Source organism: Phycomyces blakesleeanus (genome assembly GCF_001638985.1).
Source record: "Phycomyces blakesleeanus NRRL 1555(-) unplaced genomic scaffold PHYBLscaffold_33, whole genome shotgun sequence".
Taxonomy (NCBI): Eukaryota; Fungi; Mucoromycota; class Mucoromycetes; order Mucorales; family Phycomycetaceae; genus Phycomyces; species Phycomyces blakesleeanus.
In genome coordinates, this window is record NW_017265163.1 from 285,877 (window position 1) to 310,142 (window position 24,266).

The window sequence follows — 24,266 nt, forward strand, 5'->3', positions numbered from 1 at the left end:
TGTTTCTTTAAAAGGTACCCACCCATACTATATATGCATACATATTTTGAAACAATAACAATAACAATAACAATAACAATAACAATGGTCAATAAAATAAAATATTTGATCTTCGAACCAATCACTGTAAACCAACTATAGGACTTTTACGTCTATATGTATAATTTTTAATTAAAAGAAGTGATACCCTACAAATTGATGTCCAGTGGCAAATGAAGTGATTACGATGGCTAATTATTATCATTATTTTGTTGTCGTTGTCGTTAAAATAAAAATTTATAAAAAATAGTATATTATAAAAGTTGTTAGTAGCACAGATCAAATATATAGATAGTATGTGTGATTGTTTGTAGATTAGACTTACAGTAGTTTGTGGCGTTTTTGATACCCTGAAAAACCATTCGTACTGGTTCAAATTGCTCATCTTTGACAAGGGAAATCTTATCACTTGTGACTATATCTGTGCGTAACATTCCAATACAGACATCTTTATTTGTCATGTCTTCGTCAATGTAGACATCATCATCTCTCTCGACTGGTTTTTTTGGTTGTAGTTGCAATTGGAGTTGTGGCTGTAGCTGTTGTGCCTGTATCTGTAACTGTGGCTTTGGCTTTGGCTGCGACTGTAGTGGTTGTTGGTGTTGGTATTGGTGTTGGTGCTGTGATTGCATTGCTAGCAGGCTTTGGCTTAGAATTGTTCTCGTTTCGGGATTAGCAAGCAAGTCCATTCGAGGAGAGAATGAGTGAGTCTGTATTGGAAATTGCTGATTAAAACCAGCGTTGAAGTCTTGCCAAAAAGTCTATAATATATTATTATTATCAAACAATCATTTATGTATGCATATATGCATGCAGGAATACATTTAAAGAATATTTAAGAACATTAAAGAAGAAAAAAAAAGAAAAAAAAAGTTAGAAATAGAGAGTGAAAAATCAAAGTGTAAATACATGTATGATATTATACATTTAAAGACATATGTTTATTAAATACAAGGCAAGACAAAGAAGTGTCTTGTCTCTTTCTTTATTGTTATATTATTAATCCTGCTAATTCTATTACTGTTAACAATATAATAAAAGTAAAGTAATTTTAAAGAAGAAGAAGAAAAAAGACAATTGAAAATAAAAAATAAAATAAAAATGAATGTTTACCCTGTGTGATGACGGGACTGTCTTTGTGGAAAATAAAGTGCGATCAGTCAAGGCCATGTCGTCGATTTTCCTTCTCTTCTGGTCGTTGAGTTGGTCTGTAGAATGAGGCTGACTTGGGTCTGGCATCTTCAAGAAAAGGTCTCTGAATGAGATGAGACTTGGAGATTGAGCAGAGGTGGAACTAAAGTGGTCAAACGGAGGTAGCTTATCGCCGGGATTCATTCTCTGCTGACACGTTTATGCATAACGTGATACAAGGTAAACAGAAAATAAAAATAAAAAAATAAAAGAAGTATAGTAAAGTAAATTAAGGGAAGAAGTAGAAGCAGAAGAAGAGGGCCCTTTTTTTTGTATATGTATTATTATTAATATTAATATTATTATTTTAAATAAAAATAAAAATAAAAATAAAAATAAATATTGAATAAATTTTACTTTTTTTTTTATGTTTTTTTTTTTTTCTTTTTTTCTATTATTTATGATTATCAAAAATGCTTATAATCACAACATTTGATTATTTGATCGTAACTTTTTCTCTTTCTTGCTCTTTCTTTATCTTTACCTTTCTACTTTTTATTTATTTACGGTTTTTGTAAGCGCAGTATTGTTGTTGATGTTGTTGTTGTTGTTATTATTTTATTGACCTTGATGTCCTCGTGACCTTTTACACTATATTTCGAATGTTTCAATTCAATAACCGCATTTAGAAAAAGAAAAAGAGAACAAAAAAGCACGACTTCACCAAGTATAGTGTAAATCAGCAAGGTCATATGATTCGCTTATTATCCCTACTATATAATATTGCTATTATTCTTTTATATATGTATATATGTGTACCTAATTGCATACATGCATATACATGTATGGCTATTTTATATTCTATTTTAATTCTTTTTTTTTATGTATATATAGATATAAAAAGGAAAGATAAATAAACTAATCTTGGATCAATTGAATGGAGTTGGGTAGACTTCTTTAACTTTAAAGAAGTTTGACTCTCTTTATACATAAAACTGACGACAATTATAAATTCTCAAGTAAAAATCCATCTATAATATTAAATGAAACAAATAAAAAAAAAAGAAAGAAAGAAAAAAGAAACAGATTGAATATGAATTACTTTCGACCATGTGACATGTTGATGTGTTACAAGAAAATAAAATAAAGAAATATGCCATTCTTTCCTTGTTTGCCCATCAAATAGTCTACGGTCGACTAATAATTTTTTTTTAGTTTTTGTTTTAGTCTTGATTTCTATTGGATGAGGTTGAGAGCGAGCGTTTCAGGTATGAGTATTCACAATCACAATCATAATCATAATAAAGTTGATAAAGAAGAAGATCTATATAATATAATTTGAACATGCTAAGAATCGATTAGATTATATCTGTATGTGATTGGGATTTCAATTTTTCTATAAAAACAATAGAAATAGTAAGGACTATGGCTTATTATCATTTCTTTAGATATACGTATATTGGTACACTTTGTCTTTAAAGACCCTAGATGGTACTGTTGAATGGTCTCAAGTCCTAAAACTTTCTTTATTTTATATCAATTTTTAAATGCAGTATATAAAAAGGACAAATTTAATAGGGAGGTAGAAGATAAGAAGAGGTTTGGCGTTCATTTACCTAATGTGGATCAGGTATACATACATAAACCAAATTGTAAAATAAGATAATAATAACAATTCTTGTTATTATCATTTTGTAGATTATTGGCTTGGATTGGCTACAAAGATAGATATACAATTGACCTACATTGATATTCCCTCGTTTTACTCTACTATACTTTACTACAACTTTTCATTTTGGCTGCAGAATAATGGTCAGTTTTGAATTTTCAGTAAAACTGTCAAATTTTATTTTACCAAAACATTATACCCTCCTTATTTCCTCCCTCCAAACCCGAACCAAATCAAGCCAAAATACATAGGCAGAAATAAACAGAAAATTTGTAAGTTTTGGAATATACAAATCAATAAAATAACAAGATACCCAATACTAAACACAAGCACAGGTACAAACATAGACACAAACACAAATACTAAGATATCTAACAGGTGGCTTAGGATCCCCCTATAGCTCCTTTCTTTCTTTTCTTTTTATTCTTTTTTTAATAACACCTTTAAGAAATTATATCTATATATATATATCTACATATCTACATACTCACATACATACATTTACATACATCTTTATTTATATATATATTATGTCGCTGTGAAAAATATGGCACACATACATACAAATAGCTTTCTTATCAGTCTGTATTATATACAATACATAATCAATAATAAACCCCCTCTCCCTCAATCATATCCCTTTTATAATTTAAGCCAATTATCTTTGTTTCTTTTTTAAAAATTGAACAAAGACAACGACAAAGGCATAATGCACATATTAACATGTTTAATAACCGCAATATATAGAAATTCTGCCATTTTTGGTTGCATATATCATACTAGAAAGCAAAAAGGCAAAAAGGCAAAAAGGCGAAAGTAAAGAAGAAGAAGAAGGATAAAAGAAAAACCCCCCCTCGACAGGTAGTTACGTCATGAGACTATTATTTTTCTTTCTTTCTCTCTCTCTCTTTGTTCTTAATATTTTCTATATATTAAATTTACCTTCTTTATAATACCTACTACAGAATATATACAGAATTTAAATTATAATATAAAATATAATATTTTTATTTTTTATTTTTATTTTTTATTTTATTATTTTATTATTTTATTATTTATTGTTGCTGTTGTTATCCTTCTTGTCTTGTAAAATCCATAGACATTTCTTTAATAGAATACCACAAGAACATTTAGTAACACCAAAAATATAAATAAATAACGCCAACAACAATAACAACAAAGAGAATAAAACAAAAGCAAAAAATAAAACAAAAAGACAATGGACCATTTTGAGGCTGCATCTCAGGATGACTTTACGTTTCTAGAATATTCAGCCGACACCCAAACCTCTCAATACGACTACAATGATTTCACTCAGCAGACCAAGACAGATCGCCACGATCCCGAACCTGATCTCTCTCTCGCTGCCCTGTCCCTTGGAAACCTGACTCAGACAGACGAAAGCGAAAATGCAAAGGCCAACGGAACGGCCTCATTCGTAAACGAATTCCAGTTTGAAGACACGGACGACTTTGATGCCTTTGGAGAAGGCTTGGGTCCCCTTGAAGAAAAAGACCTACCAAGTCATGCTTGCAATTACTGCGGTATTCACGCACCTGCATCCGTTGTAAAATGCGTGACATGTGACCGCTGGTTCTGTAATGCTAGAGGCCACACTTCTGGATCGCACATCATCAACCATCTAGTACGTGCCAAGCACAAGGAGGTTATGCTCCACCCCGAATCACCCTTGGGAGAAACAGTCCTAGAGTGCTACAATTGTGGATGCAGAAACGTTTTCTTGCTTGGCTTTATCCCTGCCAAGAGCGATACCGTTGTTGTTCTTCTCTGCAGGTAGGTTAGACAACACAATTCGATAAAACACACATTTGTACGTGTGTTTGTGTTTGTGTTTGTGCTTGTGATAAATACTTAGATAGATGGGTAGATAAACATATACACAAGCACAAACACATAAAGACAGGCATATAAAATATGTACAAATGTGTGTATTGGTGTAAGATATATAGATATATTTTGAGTGACATAAAAAAAATTGTTCTTAGACAACCTTGTGCAGCCGTGCCTTCTTCAAAAGACATGAATTGGGACACAACTCAATGGATGCCCCTGATTGGTGATCGTTGCTTCCTCACTTGGTTGGTCAAGATACCTTCTGAACAGGAACAACTCCGTGCTCGCCAAATCACCTCCCAACAGATCAACAAACTAGAAGAGTTATGGAAAGAGAACAGCGAAGCAACCCTAGAGGATTTGGAGAAACCAGGTGTCGATGATGAACCTCATCCTATTTTATTAAGGTAATTTCTTCTTCAATTGATATCATTGTGGATTGTTTCTGATAAAAAGAAAAAGGAGTATACTATGCTTTTATATATATATTTAAACTAATATTAATATTAATAACAATAATATAGATATGAAGATGCTTACCAATATCAAAATATCTGTGGACCACTTGTAAAAATGGAAGCTGATTATGACAGAAAATTAAAGGAATCTCAGGTAAGCAAAAAAGAAAAGGACTACTCAAAGGAAAAGAAGATGAAAGTATTATAATACTAATCAATGTTATTTGTGGGTGTAGACTTGTGATGATATTGTAGTAAGATGGGATGTGGGTCTCAATCAAAAGAATATCGCATGGTTCTATTTCCCCAAACTCGAGATGGGAGAAGTCAAACTTGCAGTTGGAGATGAACTTCGTCTTCGTTACCGCGGTGAATTGCACGAACCATGGGAAGGAGTTGGTCACGTCATCAAGATTCCCAACAGTAAGTATATCTTACTTGAATTATATCTATATATTTGATTTATCTACTTATGGCTATTACTCTTCTTATCTTTTATTTTTGGTTTAATTAGATGTCAGCGATGAAGTTGCTCTTGAATTACGCCTGCTCGATCGCGCACCTGTCGAATGCACCCACAACTTTTCGGTAGACTTTGTCTGGAAATCAACCAGTTTCGATCGCATGCAGCTTGCCATGCGTACCTTTGCCGTAGACGAGACTAGTGTCAGTGGTTACATTTACCACAGACTTCTTGGACACGATGTCGAGCCACAGGTGCTCAAGACTCAGATGCCCAAGCGATTCTCTGCACCAAACCTGCCCGAACTCAACCACTCTCAGGTCTATGCTGTCAAATCAGTCCTCCAACGCCCTCTTAACCTCATCCAAGGCCCTCCTGGAACCGGAAAGACCGTCACATCGGCCTCGATTGTCTACCACCTCGCCAAGATGAATCCTGGCCAGGTCCTGGTTTGTGCACCCTCCAACGTAGCCGTCGACCAGCTGTCCGAAAAAATCCATCAGACCGGTCTCAAGGTCGTCAGAGTGACTGCAAAATCCCGCGAAGAACTTGATTCGCCTGTGTCTTTCTTGACCCTCCACGAACAAGTATTGAACAACGACACAAATGTCGAATTGCAAAAGTTGATCATGTTAAAGCGTGAGCAAGGAGAATTGAGTGCGTCTGATGAAAAGAAGTACAAGTCTCTCAAGCGCGCATGCGAAAAGGAAATTTTACAGGTAAGGTATAAATATATATATACGTGTGTGCGTATGTGTCCATTTGTTGTTTTTACAAACATTTACCTTTACTTTATTTAAATAATAATAATTATATGTAGAACGCTGATGTTATTTGCTGTACTTCAGTTGGTGCCGGTGACCCTCGTGTATCCAAATTGAGATTCAGAACTGTGCTTATCGATGAGGCGACTCAGGCATCAGAGCCAGAGTGTATGATTCCGCTTGTGTTGGGCTGTAAACAGGTTGTGTTGGTTGGTGATCATCAGCAATTGGGTCCGGTCATCATGAACAAAAAGGCTGCCCGTGCTGGTCTGTGCCAGTCTTTGTTCGAGCGTCTGGTTATCCTCGGCATCCGTCCTATCCGTCTTCAGGTCCAATACCGTATGCACCCCTGTCTATCAGAATTCCCGAGCAACATGTTTTATGAGGGTACTTTACAGAACGGCATTACCACACAAGAACGTCTGCGAAAGAATGTCGACTTCCCTTGGCCTGTTCCAGAGACACCCATGATGTTCTACGTCAATCTAGGCAACGAAGAAATCTCGACATCCGGAACCTCTTATCTCAACCGTACCGAGGCCTCAAACTGCGAAAAGATCGTGACGAGGTTTATGAAAGCAGGTATCCTTCCTTCTCAGATCGGTGTCGTGACTCCTTATGAAGGCCAGAGATCGTACATTGTTCAGTACATGCAGTTCAACGGTTCGCTCCGTAAGGATCTCTACAAGGAGATCGAAGTTGCCAGTGTGGATGCATTCCAGGGTCGTGAAAAGGACTACATTATCTTGAGTTGTGTGCGCAGCAATGAGCACCAGGGCATTGGCTTTTTGAGTGATCCTCGTAGATTGAATGTAGCCTTGACTCGTGCCAAATACGGTGTTGTGATTCTCGGCAATCCAAAGGTTCTAAGCAAACATCCTTTGTGGCATCACCTGCTGGTCCACTACAAGGAAAAGGGCTGTTTGGTAGACGGTGCACTGAACAACTTGCGAGTGTCGATGATCCAGTTCAGCCGGCCTCGTAAGGCTTACCGCAAAGACGATAAGTTTAGTCAAGGATTGGCTCATCAGATTGATGCCAGAGAAGCTTTTTCGCGTCCTCCCTTGGCAAGCGAGAACCGCCGTGGTGGTAATGGTGGCGGCAATGGTAGTGGCAATGGCGGCAGCGGTGGAGGCAGTGGAGCAGCAAGAGGTGGAGGTTATGACCAGGACTTTATGCAGACACATGGACCTGTGGGTTACATTCCATCAGATCTTGGCTCTTTCCCTTCTTCGCAATTCAACATTCCATTCATCCCGTCTGCAAGTGGACCATTTACACAGGATCTTTCTCAATCGAGTGTGTTTAACCGTAAGAACATGCGCCAGAACACAATAACCGAGAGCCAGACATCTCGCTATATTCCTGGTTCGTCGACCTTTGCAACCCATTCGTTTGGATGGCAGATGGGAGGACCCGGGGGATCCGGAGGTAGTGGGTCTGGTAGTGGTAGTGGTGCTGCTGCTGCTGGTAGTGCAAATGGAGCAGGAGGAGCTGCATCTCAAAATCTTTACAGTAGCCAGGCATCGATTGGGCTTGCGTTGTCTCAGAGTGATCGTTTGCGTATGATGACTGACATGGCCAGTCAGACAAATACTCAACCTCAGGGTATGATGACTCAAGACAGTATGAGCTATGGTTTTGATGATTACAAGTCTCAAGATGTGTCTTCCATGATGAGTCAAGACTTTGATTTGAGAAGCCAGGCAAGCCAGGCATACACCCAGTATTAAAGAAAAGAGAGGCAGCAAAGAAACAAAGAAGGAAGGAATGAAAGAAAGAATGAAAGAAAGAAAGAAAGAAAGGGAAGACAAGACAAGACACGAGAAGAAATGAAAAGGATAAGAAAGGAAATAGAGGTTGCCAACCCGAGATTGAAGGATACAGATGATGATGATGGTGAAGCAGAAGAAGAGGAAGTAAAGAAGAAGTGAGAGCAAGAGAGAAAGAGAGAGAGAGAGAGAAAGATAGAGATGTGGAAGGCAATCTAGGGTACCTTTTCTTTTCTTTTCTTTTCTTTTCTTTTCTTTTCTTTTCTATTCTTCTTTCTTTCATTCTTTCTTTCTTTCATCTGTTATTTTTTGTTACTTTTTTTGGGGGGGAGGAGAGTTTAGCTTGGGCCATTTTGCGTTTCCACCCCCTCCCTGTTAGGGCCAGTCGTTGTCTCTCCCGTTTGCTTGTTTAGGAAGCCTTTTAATTTTTTTTTATACACATATATTTTGCTCTCTCTGGATATAACATCTTTATTCAAAAGATGCACGCTTCTCTTCTCTATAAATGGGATTACCAAATAAAAATAAAAAATAATGAATCAAATCGTATTGAATTAAACCCATTATATTTCCCTCTTCTTCTTTCCTTCTTTTAAAAAGGCATTATATATATATCTATTGAGTATATATGATATAGGGTATAGTTTATGAATTTGCCTTGAAGATCTTGTTTTTTTTTCTTATCAAAACAAGAACAAAATTATTATGATTTCTGAAGAAGAATTTAGTGCAGAAATGTATTGACAGTCAAGAGGTTCAATGAATGACAATTTGAAAGGAAATAGAGTGACTTGCAAAGGGGGTTTTCAAAAGTGATTTGCAGAAGGATTGTGTAGTGTGGTGTATTGCCAATAAAAGAAACACATCATGAAGTAAAGACTTTGTTTTTTTTTTGTTTTATATATGAATTTGTATGTATTTATTTGTGTAGCTGTGTAGCTGTGTATCTGTGTATCTGTATATGTATGGTTTTTAATTTGGATAGCCAAACTTGTCGCGGATTTTATCTAACTCTCCTTCTCTGCGCTTTTTGCACACTCTGTCAAGTCTCTCCTGAATTTCATCTCCATAACGTTTCTCAACATAAGACTTTTCGGTAGATATGGTCAAGATATCTCCTATAAAAGTGAAAATGCCACACACTTGATTAGACTTCAATTCCAAACCCACTCTAGTATAAGCACACCATGTTTGTGTTGTTTACCATTCAAAGTATCATCTTCAATCAGGCGTAGATACGCGTCTATACAATTATCCATTGTGATCGTTCCGAATTTATCAACAACTGTCTTTGATCCATAGGCTAGCATAGGTGTCTCTGGTTACACGCACGCACAAAAGAAATAAAGAAATAAAGAAAATGTTAAACAAGTACAATAATAGCTAAAAATGATATAATATATACTTACCAACAAAATGAGGTGCGACACAGTTTACTCTGATATCAGTGGATCTGAATAGATTTCCGTAGCTTTTGGTGAGTCCAATAATCTACATTGATTATCCAAAAACAATATTAATTAAGAAATACGCTCATATACACACGCATTCACACAGACAGAAAGATATAGGGGTTTTCCAATTACAACCAATAACATCGTTACTTACACCATGCTTGGATGCTGCATAAAGCGGGCCAAGTGGGGCAGCACAGAGACCAAAGATCGACGAGGTATTGATCACGCACCCTGCCTTCTTCTCCTTTAGGAAATGTTGAATTGCCACTCGATTTGCTTTTGCAGCGCCTGTCAGATTAACCTCAATAGTGCGATATATCCCATCTAAATTCATACCAAAGAAAGACATTATTAGATAAATGCAAATGAGCGGTAAAAAGTATAGATTGTTCCTTATTATTCTTTATAGTAAATGAAATCAATTGATCGACTAACCTTGTTCAGAATCATCAATGATACTTGAGCTGTCCATCATACCAGCCACAACAATTACGATATCAATTGATTTTCCTAGTTTCTCTTTGACTTCTGAATAAATCAATATGTGAGATGGCCAGTCGGTTATGTCACATTTATGGTAAAGGACTCTTGAATCATCGGATTCCTCATCTTTACTGCTGTATAAAAGATAATTACGATATTTATACAAGTATAAACATACATATATTTTGGTTAGCATCTGACTATACCGCCTTTGTTCCTTCCAAATGTATGATTCTCTCTTTCTTTCTTTCTCTCTTATTACCTTATCTCTTTAATAAGTTCCTCTTTCAAATCGTCGCCATTTTTTTGGTTTCTTCCAGTAAATACAACATAGGCTCTGTAAAAGAAATAGAAATAAAAAAGAATTATGAATATACATATATTGGTTTGTTGCTTCTTTAATATTTATAAGATTGAAAATATTATGTAACCGAGTTTAATCTTACCCTAATTTCAATAATTTACAAACAAGCTCTTTGCCGATTCCTAAAACCAATATATATATATATATATATATATATATAGTCCACAATAATAGAGCAAGGATAAAAGGTACAAAGTAAGAAATAATAGAAAACAAAAAGGTAGACAAAGTTTAGTATTGTGATGATTAGTAATAGTTATCTATCTATTCTTACCTGAGGTACCACCGTATACTAATACCACTTTGTCTTTGATTTGCATTTTTGCTTCCCGAGAGCTTGTTTATCTAGTGTGATTGGTGTGCTTGGTTTCTGTTCTTTTTTGTTTTATGTATATTGGACTTGGAATTGGTATCGTTTTTGATATTCGGAATTAAAAGCGAGAGAAGAAGTATAGAGCAAAAGAAGTAAGAAGAAGAGCAAAACAGTAAAAGATGAACAAGAGAAAATATTTCTTAAATACTACAATAATTATTATTTTGTACTTGTATTTATATTTCCGTAATGCATATATAGATATATATATATATATATATATATTTTAGATTTTAGATTTTATTTTTATCTTTAGGTATAATTTTGTGGATACACAGGTACACTGGTTATTATCCAAAGAGGCTGTCCTCCTCCAAAGTGTTCGGCTTTTGACCTTTTATAGATTAAGATTGTGTAATAAGATTGTGTATTTTAATTGAATTGCTAATGTGAGAAAATCAAGGTCTTTTGTATACCTTGTTTGGAACCCTCTTTTCGTCTGACCACGCTTTGATCTATATACATCTATGTTTTTGTATAGTTTATCTTATTCCATGGTCAATATATATATGTAATAAATTCACTTTCACTTTCACTTTCACTTTCACTTCATATTTTCCCCCCTTCTCCTTCTGTCCCTTCTTCTCTCTTTACAAATATATATATAAATCTCCGTGGCATTTTTCTTTTTTTTTCTTTGATTCTATAATGATACATAATATGATATTAATAGCCTTAAGCATCTATAGCACTTATCCGCAAACTCGTTCATCTACCAATGCACTCATGCACGCGCAGAAAGAGATATATGTATATAAACCGACATTGCATTGAATTTTTAAGTATCAAATGTTACGAGATACGAATAACTTCTTTGATATTCTTTTATTTATTTATTTATTTTGGGGTGTACAAATATATATATATATATATATATACTTTGCAGTAAGATAAAACCATAAAGTCAAAAACAAAATTCCTTGAGACAAAATATGACAGCTCTTTAAACATATAAACTACAAAAAAAAAGGGCTTGTATCTGTCTAGAGCTACAACGGACCCTGGAACACTGTGGATGTGCTACACATATGCCAATATATTAATATATACATATATAAATATATAAATATACTTTGTCCTAAATATAATGGTGGTCACAATAATGTTAATGTTAATTCTAATTCTAATGCTAATATTAATGTTAATATCAAAATTAATAGAAATATCATTAATATCATTAATATTATTAATATTATTAATATCAAATTATTGAGCTTAATTCAGATCATCCTAATTGAATATAAGGTTTACAACAATATCAGTAACAAGGAAATAAACAAAACAAAATGCAAAAAAAAAAACACAAATATGTATACTATTACAAGGACAATAAAGAGAGAAAAAAAGCGCATTAATATGATTATAGTACAACACTGCTAGAAAACACGTTCGCCTCCTTAGTATCAGCAAAACAAGGAGACAAAATGAAAATGCTCAAGACTTACAAATAATAAAAATAAATAAATAAAAAAGGCACAAAAGATAAACGTCCAAATGTTTTTCTCCTCTATTTCTCTCATACCCCCTCCTTAACAATAACCATAAAATATAACAAAAAATATATATTTCCCTCTCAAGTAAATACAAAGATATCCGACAGCCTGGAATATTTAATCATTCAAGTCTTAGCCATGTATTCTATCTGGTTTTTTGTTTTTAATTCCTCCACTGACTCAAATTTCTACACAAACCCCTTACTTATCTCTCTCTCTCTCTCTCTCTCTTTGCATATTAAAAAAAAAGCAATATTTAATATTAATTGTAATTGTAATTGTAATTGTACAATATGAAACTTATTTTGAAACATATCTTTTAAAAATAGAATATTAAAGTCAAGGATAATAATGATAATAATAGACGTTGTTAAATCAATTAAAATATTAATGTCAATAGGGGAAATTCCTTTTTTCTTAAAAAAAAACAGAAGGCTTCCTTAGTCAGAATTTCTTTGATTTTCTGGTTTTTTTTTTAAAAAAAAAAGAGAAAAAGACTAATAAAAAGCACTGTGTGACTCTACTTTCCAGTTATTGGGTTGAAATATCGAATGTCCTTGATGAGCAAGATTACACATATTTTCAGATTAAATCATTATAATCTCGTTTAATTTATAGAGAAACCCATTCTGATATGCATAAATATGTAGTCTATTGCGTTCAGTTATATATTCTTTTGACCTACCTGTAAATAGATTTGTCTAGTAAGCGTTCTTGCTTTAAATAGGTACTCTTATTATTATAACTATTATTATTAAGAGTATTATATACATATGCCCAACAAAACAACAACAACAACGACAACAGAAGCAGGAGCAGGAGCAGCTGAACTGTGACATCAATTCACAAGGCTTCTCCTGTGCAAGTCACCAGACTGATCATTGTGGCTGTACTAAGAACTGACCCATTCATAAAATCCAATCCAATCCAATCCAATCCAATCCTTTTAATTTTACTTTATTTCTGTGGTGGGAATTCAACTTTGGTTCCTGAGGATGAAAGAAAGCCCAAGATAAAAACACGCCATTAGGTTTGCTAATGTTCCCTCAAGTTTTTGTGAGACGGATTATAATATAATTCACATCTGATTTATCTTATATAAAGTTATAATTTTTTTGAAGTAAATATACCCTCTCAGTACAACCATCTAATTTCATTTGTTTTATATTCTTCTTATCCTGTCAGTACTCCTACTCCTACTATTAAAGTGCACCTTTTTGGTCTCTCTACTTAAATATTAAAGGTTCAACTTCTTAAAAATAATGTTTATTTTTTTTTAAAAAAAAAAGACCCATAAATCTTTATGTCTTTCTAATTTTACATATAAAAATTGACTTTTATAAAAATAAAATAAAGAAAAGGGTGGACCTAATGGTAATGAACCGTGGGGTGGACCAAGTTCAACGAAAATAAAATTGAAACTCGTTATAAAACTCGGGCCATTAGCCTTCTTCTAACCCGGTTCCCTGATACCTAATACCTGATACCTAATTATACCCCAGCTATTTATTCCGCTCATAGCTCAGATAATTATATTATTTAAATACAGTCACATAATTGATATGGCGCTCAAATGAGATAATACGGATATTTAAATGCTTTATAGGAATTTCTATACACCGAAACAATTCATTGGAAGGTGGTTGAAGCAATTTTTGAGCTTTAAAAAAAAAAAAAAAGACTTTAGACAATTCGAGTCAAATTATAATAAGGACCCGACTAAAAAAGAATAAATTAAAATTTCTAGCAAGGTAAGCGCCACACCTTGACAGCCACATCAAAACAAAATTCCAATGAGATAATTTATAATACAAAATCTGTATAAATACGTATATTTATATATTAATTAATCTTTGGTTTTGTCATGGCAACGTGAACGCGTTCAGATGCCCAAATATAGTAAAAATCTCCAATTTTTTTTTTTTAAATTTTATTTTATTTCTTTTTTATTTTTTATTATTGTTTGCCTCTTTTGACACAATTACACATTCTTGAGATTAGATTCCTTGCAATATGGAATTTATCGATGCTGTTAATCGTACTCATTCCTTACTCAAACAAGTCTTTACTAGTCAGGATGAATTTTTTCTGGCAAGTTGTTCAGCCAATATATCAGAGATTCCATGGTAACAAGATTAAAATAAGAATGATAAATGAATAAAATAAAATAAAATAAAATAAAATAAAATAAAATAAAATAAAATAAAATAAAAATCAATGCCAATTACCAATTACCATGTTCATTTACATTACGATTGTCTATTATTACCATTATGAAAAATGAAAAAAATAAAAAATGAATATAAATAATATTATTATTACCATTAATTGATATTGATATTGATATTGATATTAATAAATGAAATAAAATAACCCAATGAAATAAACCAATGAAATAAAATAAAAAGGTCTTGGGTAGCAGTTTCCTTGGCAACCATTCTTCAGGAACATTCTACAGGTCTTACAGAAACAGCTGTATTATCTAATCTTGAGATACAGGCAAGTTTACATTTTTTCTTTTAAAAAAAATAGGGAGAGAGTGGGGATAGTAGTAGATGTTGTGGCGGTGGATAGAGGAGGGGGTGATCTTAAACTGACAAGACTTATTTTACTTTGGTTTACCTTTTTTTTGGGGGGATTTTATTAGTGGGAGCGTAATTTTATAAAAAAGAATCGAGGAATTGAAGAGGGTGAGTATTTAATAACTTATTCTGAAAGGCAATACAAGTTTGTATTTCTGTGCGTGTATTTAGCAACAACAACAAAATGATGTATAAAAATATTAGATGCTACGAAAATTCAACCTATATACGAGAAAGACGAATCCCAAGGAAGGGTTTTGGAAGCCAAAGTATCTTGGTTGGAGTGTTTCCCAGAAATTAATATTTATATCCTTTATTACTATTACTATTATAATTATTATTACCATCATTGGAATTGGTATTGGTTGGTTGTTCAGATTTATTTATATAATACCCAAGCAAAGAATAATCATTTGTCCTTAACTAAAGATCTTCCTCTCCTTTGCTGTGAGAGGGGGTTATAAAAAATCATTACGGCTGTTGACCGTTCAAGCTGAGATGGACTCTATGCCACTGGAGTTGTACTTGCATCCAAAATTCAATGCATTGGCTACTTCTGAGATATATTCTCTTCAGGGTCAGCCTCCTTTTCTAAAGGTACATCTTACCTTACATTACATACCTACATACCTACATACCTACATACATATGCGTGTGTGCCTTTATTTTAACTGTGTAAAAGCCTGCCAAATTCTTAAGAGAGAAAAAGATGATATGCTTCTTGTCGCATTCAAAAAAAAATTAAAAAAAAATGATACGTGTTTCAATTAAGAAGAATTAGTGATCAAGTAGAATCAACAACAACAAATATGTCCTTTAATTAACTAACCACATCCTGTTCTTTTTATTAATACTTTTATTTTGCATTGTATTGTATTGTATTGTATTGCTATTACCATTATTATTAGGACCGTAAAGTTCGAATGATTTGTCCACCCAAACTTAACAGGCCTGTACCTTCTCTCTTTGATGATCCTTCATATGCTTCAATTTACAGAATCGCGCGCGTTCCTGCGACATCACTCATGATGTTTGAATTGACAGCCAAAGACAAGCCTTTTATTACAAAACAATTCAGTCACTCGATCCAATCGATCCAATCGATCCTTGGGTCTCATCCTCATCTTCAAGCTCATACGTACCCAGATGCGCCAAAATTCAGCTTGTGGCTCAAGGTTACACATATAGAAAATATTACACATACGTCCAGTGTGGTTGCAATGGAAGCTACAGAAGATCCTTCGAATCTCAAGCGTCTTAAGCGCGAGGATATTTACCTTGCAGACATGACAAATGAAAATGCACCGATCATGCTGTCCTTTTATGACGACCAAACCAAATTGATTGCAATGATAAAACGAGTAAGTTTACTTGTCACATCCAAGTTTTCTTTTTCTTTTTTTTTATTGGGTTTTTGGGTTAAAGAAATAAGCAGCAAAATATGATATTTAACGAGGAGAGAAAGAGAGAAGAGCAATGGTACCAAGGGCATGGAGTTGATTAATTTTATTAATTCACTTTATTCATACTCTGGGGTAATTTTTTTTTCTCTTTCATTCCAACTATCAAACTATCTATTATAATATATATATATATATTTAAATGTAAAAGGGAGATTATATTGGTTTGTACAATCCTGGTATTCAAACTGGCCGGCTTACGAATAGTCAAAAAGAATATGCCGATGTTATTCTTGAGTACACTTCAGATACGGTGCTGTTCTTTATGTCCGAACAAGAAGCTCAGCTGGCTCAGGTAGCCAAGGTTAACAACAACAGCTTTTATGACACTTTATTATCGTCATTATATACATTAAAATCCAAAAACATTGGGGCACAACATCACCAACAAGCTATACGTGAGAATGAAATTATGACGAGAAATGAAGAGGTAACCCACACATAAATAGTATATACTTTTGCCTTTTGTTCTTTTCAGTCTACCCGGATTTGTAGAATATCCATTAAAAGTTAATAATAAAAATAGAGAAACCCGGAATTGAAATAATAAATAAATAAATATATATGGATAAATAAGAAAGCTTTTGGCTTAGCGCATATCTGATTGGTATTTTCTTTATAGGGATTTATGGATTGTGCTAGTTATCCTAAATGTATCAAGACGAATGAACTTGTACAAAGCATGTTGAACGTTACACTCTTTGGACGAATTGTGGCGCTTGGAAATAATGTAATATATGGCAGTTTTAACCACCTTGCTTTATTATTATTATTATTATTTAAAAAAAAAAGAAGAAATAGTCAAAGAATCAAGGCAACTAATACAAAGGTTACCAAACCATATTCACGCACATACACACACACATATATATATAAACATTAGGCTTTGTTTCATGATCCAAAAGGCAAAATTATGGATCGCTATCCTATGCGAATTATGGATGAAACCGGTGAGTTGATTACATTAGATCACAAGTACCTCTTTTTTTTTGCTTTTTGGAATACAATATTAAATTGCTTTTTCTTTTCTTTCTTTCTTGATTGGTCGGTCGGTCGGCTTTTAGGAAAAGTAGATGTGACACTGTGGGAAGAAGTAGGAAGATCGGCGCGAAAGTGGAGAGAAGGGCAATACGTTCTCTTGTCTGATCTCAGTACTTCTTCCATTCATATGAGTGAAAAGGGCCCTCAGTGGTATGTGAATGGAAGTGCTCAGTGTGGAACAAAGGTCTTTAATGGTGAGTAACTTTAGTATACTAATACTATAGTATACTAATACTATAGTATCCTAGTACCCTAGTACCCTAGTACCCTAGTACCCTAGTATATGATATATGTATTTTGGTTCCTGAGATTCCAATTCTTGTTTATGAAGTGGAATGGAACCAAAATAAAGAATCGTGTAACTGACCTTAATTCTCTTTTTAATGTAACAATAACAACAACAACAACAACAACAACAACAAAGTGTCCCTCATCGCTGGCCTATTGACCAGTTCAGAATTTAGACGCACAAAAACGATTAAAGCATGTGTTTACGAAGGTGTCGATCACTGGCAAGCTGAGATACATATAGTTGGCTGGGAATTGCATCTCAGGACAGACCCGGAAAGAGCAGTATTGAGTGACGAGAACGAGAGTTTCACAAGACTAGACGAGACTGGCGAACAAGAAGACCAATATGATGATGAATTTGGATTTGGATTTGGATATGACTACGTCTCTGGGCAAGAACAAGATCAAGAACAGGAACAAGAGGAATATGACCCATTTGGACATTGCACGAGGAGATTAGGTGATGCTATCATTACCAGTGTTCGTAAGTAGACTATCTAATACACATACACAAGGTGGCTATAGACACAAGATCATTAGATGACTTGCAAAGAAACAAGAAAATGAAGAAGTAGAAGAAGGGTAACAAAACCTAAAACGAAGACTGGAGAATAATTATTGCTGTTTAATGGTTTATGTGGTTTGTGTGTTTACTCCTTGTTCTCTTTATGGATTCTTATATGATTTCTCTGCTATTGCTACTTAATAATATAATTATTGACGTCTTGGTGATTTAACTTTAATTTTCTATGTATATATTTGTAGACGATGCTTGTCTCCACCCGATTACCAGATCGGATACCATAACAACAACTGAAACAGCAACTGGACAAAAGATATTATTATCTGAGCAGGAGGAAATGGATGAAAAAGGCAGGCTGATGTGTGAATTTTGTAGATGCGACATCACGCCAAATCAAGTTGTACAAGCTTTTGAAAGTAAACCCAGTAGTAATAGTAATAATCTCAAGAATAAGAATAGCAAACCACGAATGGAATTATTAGCAGAGAATAGTTGGAATGGATGGCTTGAGTGGCGCTTAGACGATGGCACGGGGATGATTATGGCCAGTGGCTGTGAAGAGGTTAACAATCGATTTCCAAAAACAACAAACAAAAACTAATCCCTCAACTTAATAAGTAGAAATAGTCAAGACGATATATTATTTATCTATTTTATGATGATGCTTACTTTATTTTTATTTTTATTTTATTTTATTTTTTATATATGTATTTTTTCTTGTGTATCGGTTTTATTTTTAATCTTTGCACAAATAGGGTATTTTGAACATACCTGCTCAACAGTTCAAGAAGATGTCTCACGATACCCAAGTAACATATCTCGACACCACAATCGGAAAACCTTTCTTTTGCTCACTCACTAAGATGGTAAGGTCTCTTTTATTTTCATTCTTCTTTTTCAAATTACGTATAGACATACATAGATACATTTGGTACAATTAGTACACTTAGTACACTTGGTACACTTGGTACACTTGGTACATTTATACATTTGGTGCATTTTCTGTACATTTTATATATTTTGCTTAATCCTGTAACAAAATCAAGCCGAGCTTGAAAAAGGAAACCCAAAAAGAAAAAAGAAAAAAGAAAAAACAGCAACAAGAAACATTGCTGTGTGACATTTGAATTTTTAAGTCTTGTCCCGCTAATTTTTTTTTCTTGTTATTATTTCATACATATCTTTATTAGTCGTCTGGCCATCATCGTATAGATCGGGCATTGCGCCTACAACAAGTTTACCTTGGTGAACTAAAGATACCACCAACAGAAGGACCCTTTTCTTCTTTTCCCGGACTATAACATAAATGTCTCGAGTCCTACAGAAAACTAATCCTTAATGCGTTCAATTACAATAGAACTTCTTTTTTTTGTTGTTGTTAAAGAGAATTAAATATGTGTATATTAATAAATATCATAATAAAAGACAAGACCCTTGCTTTGGGTTTGATTTGATTTGATTTTTTTTTCAGCGCACTTATTTCCAATAATATTCTTATTTTATTGAACTTTCTGAACGATACTTGTTATTTGAAGGCTGGAGAGATAAATAGATAGATAGATAGATAGATAGATAGATGGAGGTTTGTAAGGACAACGTGGTATTTCCAACTCGCCCTTTCTTGTTTCCTCTTTCGACACCGACATAATTTATTTTCTTTTAAAAAAAATGTATTTTTATGAGTGTGACATTTCACGAGTTGGGTAGATAAATATATATTCTTCTTGACGAGGTGAATTTCTCTTTTTTATTAAGATTCGTGTCCGCAATAATTTTTTTTTATTTGGCTTTGATCATTTTCCTATTTTATATTTTATTTTAATATTTCTTGGGGTATATAAGCAAACGACTCTTTGTGAACCAGTTTCGTTTTGTTTCTCTCGTTCACCACCAATCTCTTCCCTTTCCTTACCAAAAACAACCCACAACCCCATTCCTTTTTGTCTCAATTTCTCTCTCAATAAACCTACACCATGAAGTCTGTCTTTTTCTCTACCCTCGCCGTCCTTGCTGCCGTCGTCAACACCGCCTCTGCTGCCACCGTACGTCTTTCACCTCTATCCACCTACCTATTCATCTGCATATTTTAGATATAGATATCTTCTTGTGTTTATTTTTGTTTTATTAGAGACAGAATATACACATATATGACAATTGGAATTAACAATATATATTGTATTCAAATCATTACATCCAATTAGTTCATCACTCCCTGGGCTAATTCCACCTGGGTAAGTTCTCTCTTAATGATATTGTTATTATTATTAGAAATAATAATTACTAGGAAACAATAAAAAAAAAGTATCGAATCAAATCAAAGCAAATCAAAATCAAAATCAAAATCAAAGCAAATCAAAATATATAATCATTAGCCACAGTATAAGTTTATTTCTGTACTTCATAAAATAAAATTGTGTATCACACAAGACAAAGCTTATCAATTTTTAAATATATTTATGTACCAATTTACTTATTCTCTTTTTTTTTCTTTTTTTAATTAATTAATTAATTAATTAGACTGCTGGTGGTCATGGTAACATTACCTGGACCGCTTCTGCTGATGAGGCTGCCTTGAACTGTGAAATCCAAATGCTCAACGGTGAAGTTGGTAACGCCAACCTCGTCGCCTACGTGACCAACCCCGCTTCCCCCATTGCTTGCTCTGCTGGAAAGTTCGATGTAAGTTTTCTTTTTTCTTTTGGAATTAGTTTTTTTTTAATATATGTATTTATGTAATTCTATAGATTTACCCCCTCAATGACTTTGCTTCTGGCAAGTACTCCCTCCGTATTGGTCAGTCTGCCACTGGCAACTGGGGCTACTCTGGTGTCTTCAACTTTGTTGGTGGTGGAACCATCGCTCCTCTCGTTGTTGTTTGTAAGTATATCTTTTCTTGGGAAAAATGAAAAATGAGAATTAATTTTTTTTGGGTGTATATTTTGACTTGGTATAGCCGGTACTTCTGCTTCTGGCGTTGCTGCTTCCGGTGCTGCTGCCTCTGGTGCTGCTGCCGCCTCCGGTTCCGCTGCTGCTGCCGCCTCTGGTGTCCCTACCCACGCTGCTGCTGCCTCTGGTAAGGCTTCTGGCTCTGCTTCCGTCTCTGGCTCTTCCGCTGCTGCCTCCCAGACTGTCTCCAAGGACAGTGCTGGTGTCCAGATCACTGCCAAGAACTCCTTGTTCATTGCTGCTGCCGGTGCCGCCCTTGCATTGGCTCTTTAAGAAAAAGAAAATCCCAAGAAACCAGCAAACAAACGAACAAACAAAAAGTTGTTAGAAGTCCTAATAAATATAACGAAAGAAACCCTCTCTAGCAATCAAACAAACCAAACCAAAAAAAAAACAACAACAACGGAACCTTCCCTCTTTTTTTTTCACTGACAAACAAATAATCCGCTCTCACTATCTCACTACCCCCTCTTTTTTTTAATTCAATTTTTGGCATATTTTTTCTATTATAAAAAAAAGCAAGAAAAAATGAACTTTTTCTTTTTAATTACTACATTTTGCTTTCTTTTTCTCGTACAAAAGAAAACCAAAAACGACTGAGGAAGACATATAAAGAGAAGAAGTAGAATAGATAATTAAACTAACTAATTTTGGCTTGTCCTCTTTATTTATCTACCTTTTTTTCTATGTCTCTATCTTTCTCGGTGCTTATATTCTATAATACAATTCTATATTTCTTTTTATTTTTAAATACATAAATCGATATATTTATATGTATACATATCATATTTGGTTGAGTTTTCTACAAAGCTGTTTTCTACAGAATACTGGTCTTCGCGCTCAAGATCTGCAGGAAATTAAAAACAAAACAAAAACTACATATTAATGAACCCTTAAAAAAGAAAAGTAGGATAAATTATTATTGATAGGAAGAGGGGGAAGAAGTAAGGAGTAAGAAAAAGGGGGTATGAAAGAAAGAGAGAAAGAAAGGTTTACAAACCGTCAGAATTCTTATTTTTATTGGATTTTACCCGCCTAAACTACACCACATTCTGACACACATCACACACACACACTACACAAGTTTATGATGTATACATGCAAAGATACCCTTGTTTCTTTAAATTGCATATATTTGAATGAATATTCTCTCTTTATATATATGTTTTTTTTTCTTAAAAGCTATGGTGACTTATCTGTCGAATCGAATTAGAAAGACAATTTTTTTTTAAAAATTTACCAAAGATCATTTTGTTGTTTTATATATATAAATGTAACATGAAAACAAATTAAGCAACATTAGGGGAGAAGAGACGGAGAAGAGGGGGAGAAGAGGGTTGAGATTAAAGAAAGGTTCAATTTATTTGGTGGCGTGCTTTGACAAACACAAACACAAATACTAATCAAATAAACTCAGAAACCATATTTCTTTATCTCTTTTTTTATTTATTTATTTATTTTTGTAATCTCATAATTTACACTACAAAACCAAATGACACTATAGTCTAACGCACGCATTACATACACATCTGGCGTATAAGTCAATGTTAATGTTTATTTTAATTTTTTTTAAAGTTTTGATCTAGCAGTTTGTTACCTTGACGATATTAAACTTGGTCTTTTTTTTTTTTTAAGAAAAAAATTATAATATATATATATAAATATACATATATTGCCATGGTTACAAAAACGTTAGAGAAAAAAAAGAATATATACATATATACATGCACATATGCTCCTATACATATGTACACTACCTGTGCATACTTTTTTCTTCTTCTTATTTTTCCTATCTACTGCAGGTCCCGAATATATGTATATAACAGGTCCCCAATCATAATACTCTAGTGCAAGCTGCAACAGATTATATATATATTTGGTTCCCTCAAACTATATTTGCATAACAACAATCGAATTGAACGGTGAGCCCTTGACTAGGAGAGATTTATTTTAATTTTTTAATTTATTCAAACTTTTGTGTATCTTGTGAATAGACTGGGTTATTTTAAATAAACAAACCAAACCAAACCAAGTCAAACCAAATCAAACCAAAAATTGGTTACATATATATATATAATTACTATGTGAGTGTGAGCTGTATTTATTTCTTTGTTCTCGAGTCGGCCAAGTCCTTGTTTTTTTAAATGTTAAAGAAAGAAAGAAAGAAAGAAAAGACAATTGGAGTGAATAGTATTTATCGTCCAATACATATATGCAGGGATATCAGTAACCGGTTTAGACTTGCACCTGGATCTACTGTACTGTCAACTCTACCAGTTTCTGTATTAAATATCTGTCATCTATTTAATACCAGTCATTTATTGAATACCAGTTTATATATATATATATATATTAGACAGATAAGTAGACCGATAGGCTGATAGGCATACAGATAGACATACAAAAAAGAAATATATAGAAAGAAAGCGTAATTGGAAGACCAAGGAAATTTCAGAACATAAAATGGGTGAACAGAATATTATCATATAAATTATTACTATAGAGTTTGTAATTAATGTATATAATAATAAGAACAACAACAAACTTAAGCATAATGATAATAATAAAATATTTTATTGGTTATCATTTTCCCTTTTATGTTTAAAGAGGCTTCATGATACATTACTATAGGGCCTGATTTGATATTCGGAAGTCTCGGAAGAAAATCTTTGTGAATCCTAAAGACACATTTTTATTTATTTTTTGGAAATTCAGGAGAAACTTGTTTGTTGGACAAGAACATATATTGTTGTACTAAACACAATACTGCCCTGTACTGCCATGTACTGTACTGTACTGTACTGTACTGTACTGTACTGTGCTATGCTGTTGTGTACTGTGTGCCCTGAATTTAAAGAAGAGGCAAGATATTGAGTACTGAACAAAGGAGTTCATGTCTTGGCTCATAAGAAGAAGAAGAAAACATTGGTACCTTTCAATAGTATATATTATCAAAGTATTGGAAATGTAATAATGGATCAGAACAGCAAACAGCTAAATTTAACAAGGCTTAAAGGTTATTATAATATTAAGCTCAAAGGCAAAACGTGAGTTGGTTACTATGATACGACTATCAAAAAAAAAATAGAATTCACCCCCTTTG

The 24,266-nt window shown here is 33.6% G+C and overlaps 5 protein-coding genes across 5 annotated transcripts; 3 read left to right on the forward strand and 2 right to left on the reverse strand.

Annotated features, from left to right (window-relative positions):
- Positions 1-3,925: 3,925 nt before the first annotated feature.
- PHYBLDRAFT_137149 (hypothetical protein) lies at positions 3,926-8,249 on the forward strand. Its single transcript, XM_018429841.1, has 7 exons — positions 3,926-4,633; positions 4,846-5,100; positions 5,218-5,305; positions 5,388-5,574; positions 5,666-6,333; positions 6,435-7,473; positions 7,531-8,249. Exons 1-7 carry the CDS (start codon positions 4,059-4,061, stop codon positions 8,109-8,111), a joined length of 3,393 nt encoding a protein of 1,130 aa, XP_018284881.1. The 5' UTR covers positions 3,926-4,058; the 3' UTR covers positions 8,112-8,249.
- Positions 8,250-9,122: 873 nt separating this feature from the next.
- Positions 9,123-10,774, reverse strand: PHYBLDRAFT_152108 (hypothetical protein; the record flags this gene model as incomplete). Its single annotated transcript, XM_018432840.1, has 8 exons — positions 9,123-9,268; positions 9,355-9,468; positions 9,560-9,641; positions 9,759-9,931; positions 10,043-10,224; positions 10,353-10,427; positions 10,537-10,576; positions 10,729-10,774. 8 exons carry the CDS (start codon positions 10,772-10,774, stop codon positions 9,123-9,125), a joined length of 858 nt encoding a protein of 285 aa, XP_018284882.1.
- A 305-nt stretch (positions 10,775-11,079) lies between these two features.
- Positions 11,080-12,898, reverse strand: PHYBLDRAFT_70166 (hypothetical protein; the record flags this gene model as incomplete). Its single annotated transcript, XM_018442221.1, has 5 exons — positions 11,080-11,161; positions 11,244-11,282; positions 11,624-11,649; positions 11,707-11,847; positions 12,845-12,898. The coding sequence occupies 5 exons, from the start codon at positions 12,896-12,898 to the stop codon at positions 11,080-11,082; spliced, it is 342 nt and encodes a 113-aa protein (XP_018284883.1).
- A 1,435-nt stretch (positions 12,899-14,333) lies between these two features.
- Positions 14,334-19,466, forward strand: PHYBLDRAFT_174865 (hypothetical protein; the record flags this gene model as incomplete). The annotated part of the gene is made up of 14 exons (XM_018437363.1): positions 14,334-14,446; positions 14,729-14,823; positions 15,107-15,171; positions 15,332-15,499; positions 15,811-16,263; positions 16,514-16,792; positions 16,985-17,092; positions 17,246-17,312; positions 17,427-17,597; positions 17,828-18,178; positions 18,460-18,779; positions 18,973-19,083; positions 19,130-19,193; positions 19,408-19,466. The coding sequence occupies 14 exons, from the start codon at positions 14,334-14,336 to the stop codon at positions 19,464-19,466; spliced, it is 2,424 nt and encodes an 807-aa protein (XP_018284884.1).
- Positions 19,467-20,105: 639 nt separating this feature from the next.
- PHYBLDRAFT_79757 (hypothetical protein) lies at positions 20,106-21,715 on the forward strand. The gene is made up of 5 exons (XM_018443498.1): positions 20,106-20,259; positions 20,419-20,448; positions 20,735-20,896; positions 20,962-21,094; positions 21,171-21,715. Exons 1-5 carry the CDS (start codon positions 20,191-20,193, stop codon positions 21,434-21,436), a joined length of 660 nt encoding a protein of 219 aa, XP_018284885.1. The 5' UTR covers positions 20,106-20,190; the 3' UTR covers positions 21,437-21,715.
- Positions 21,716-24,266: the final 2,551 nt, after the last annotated feature.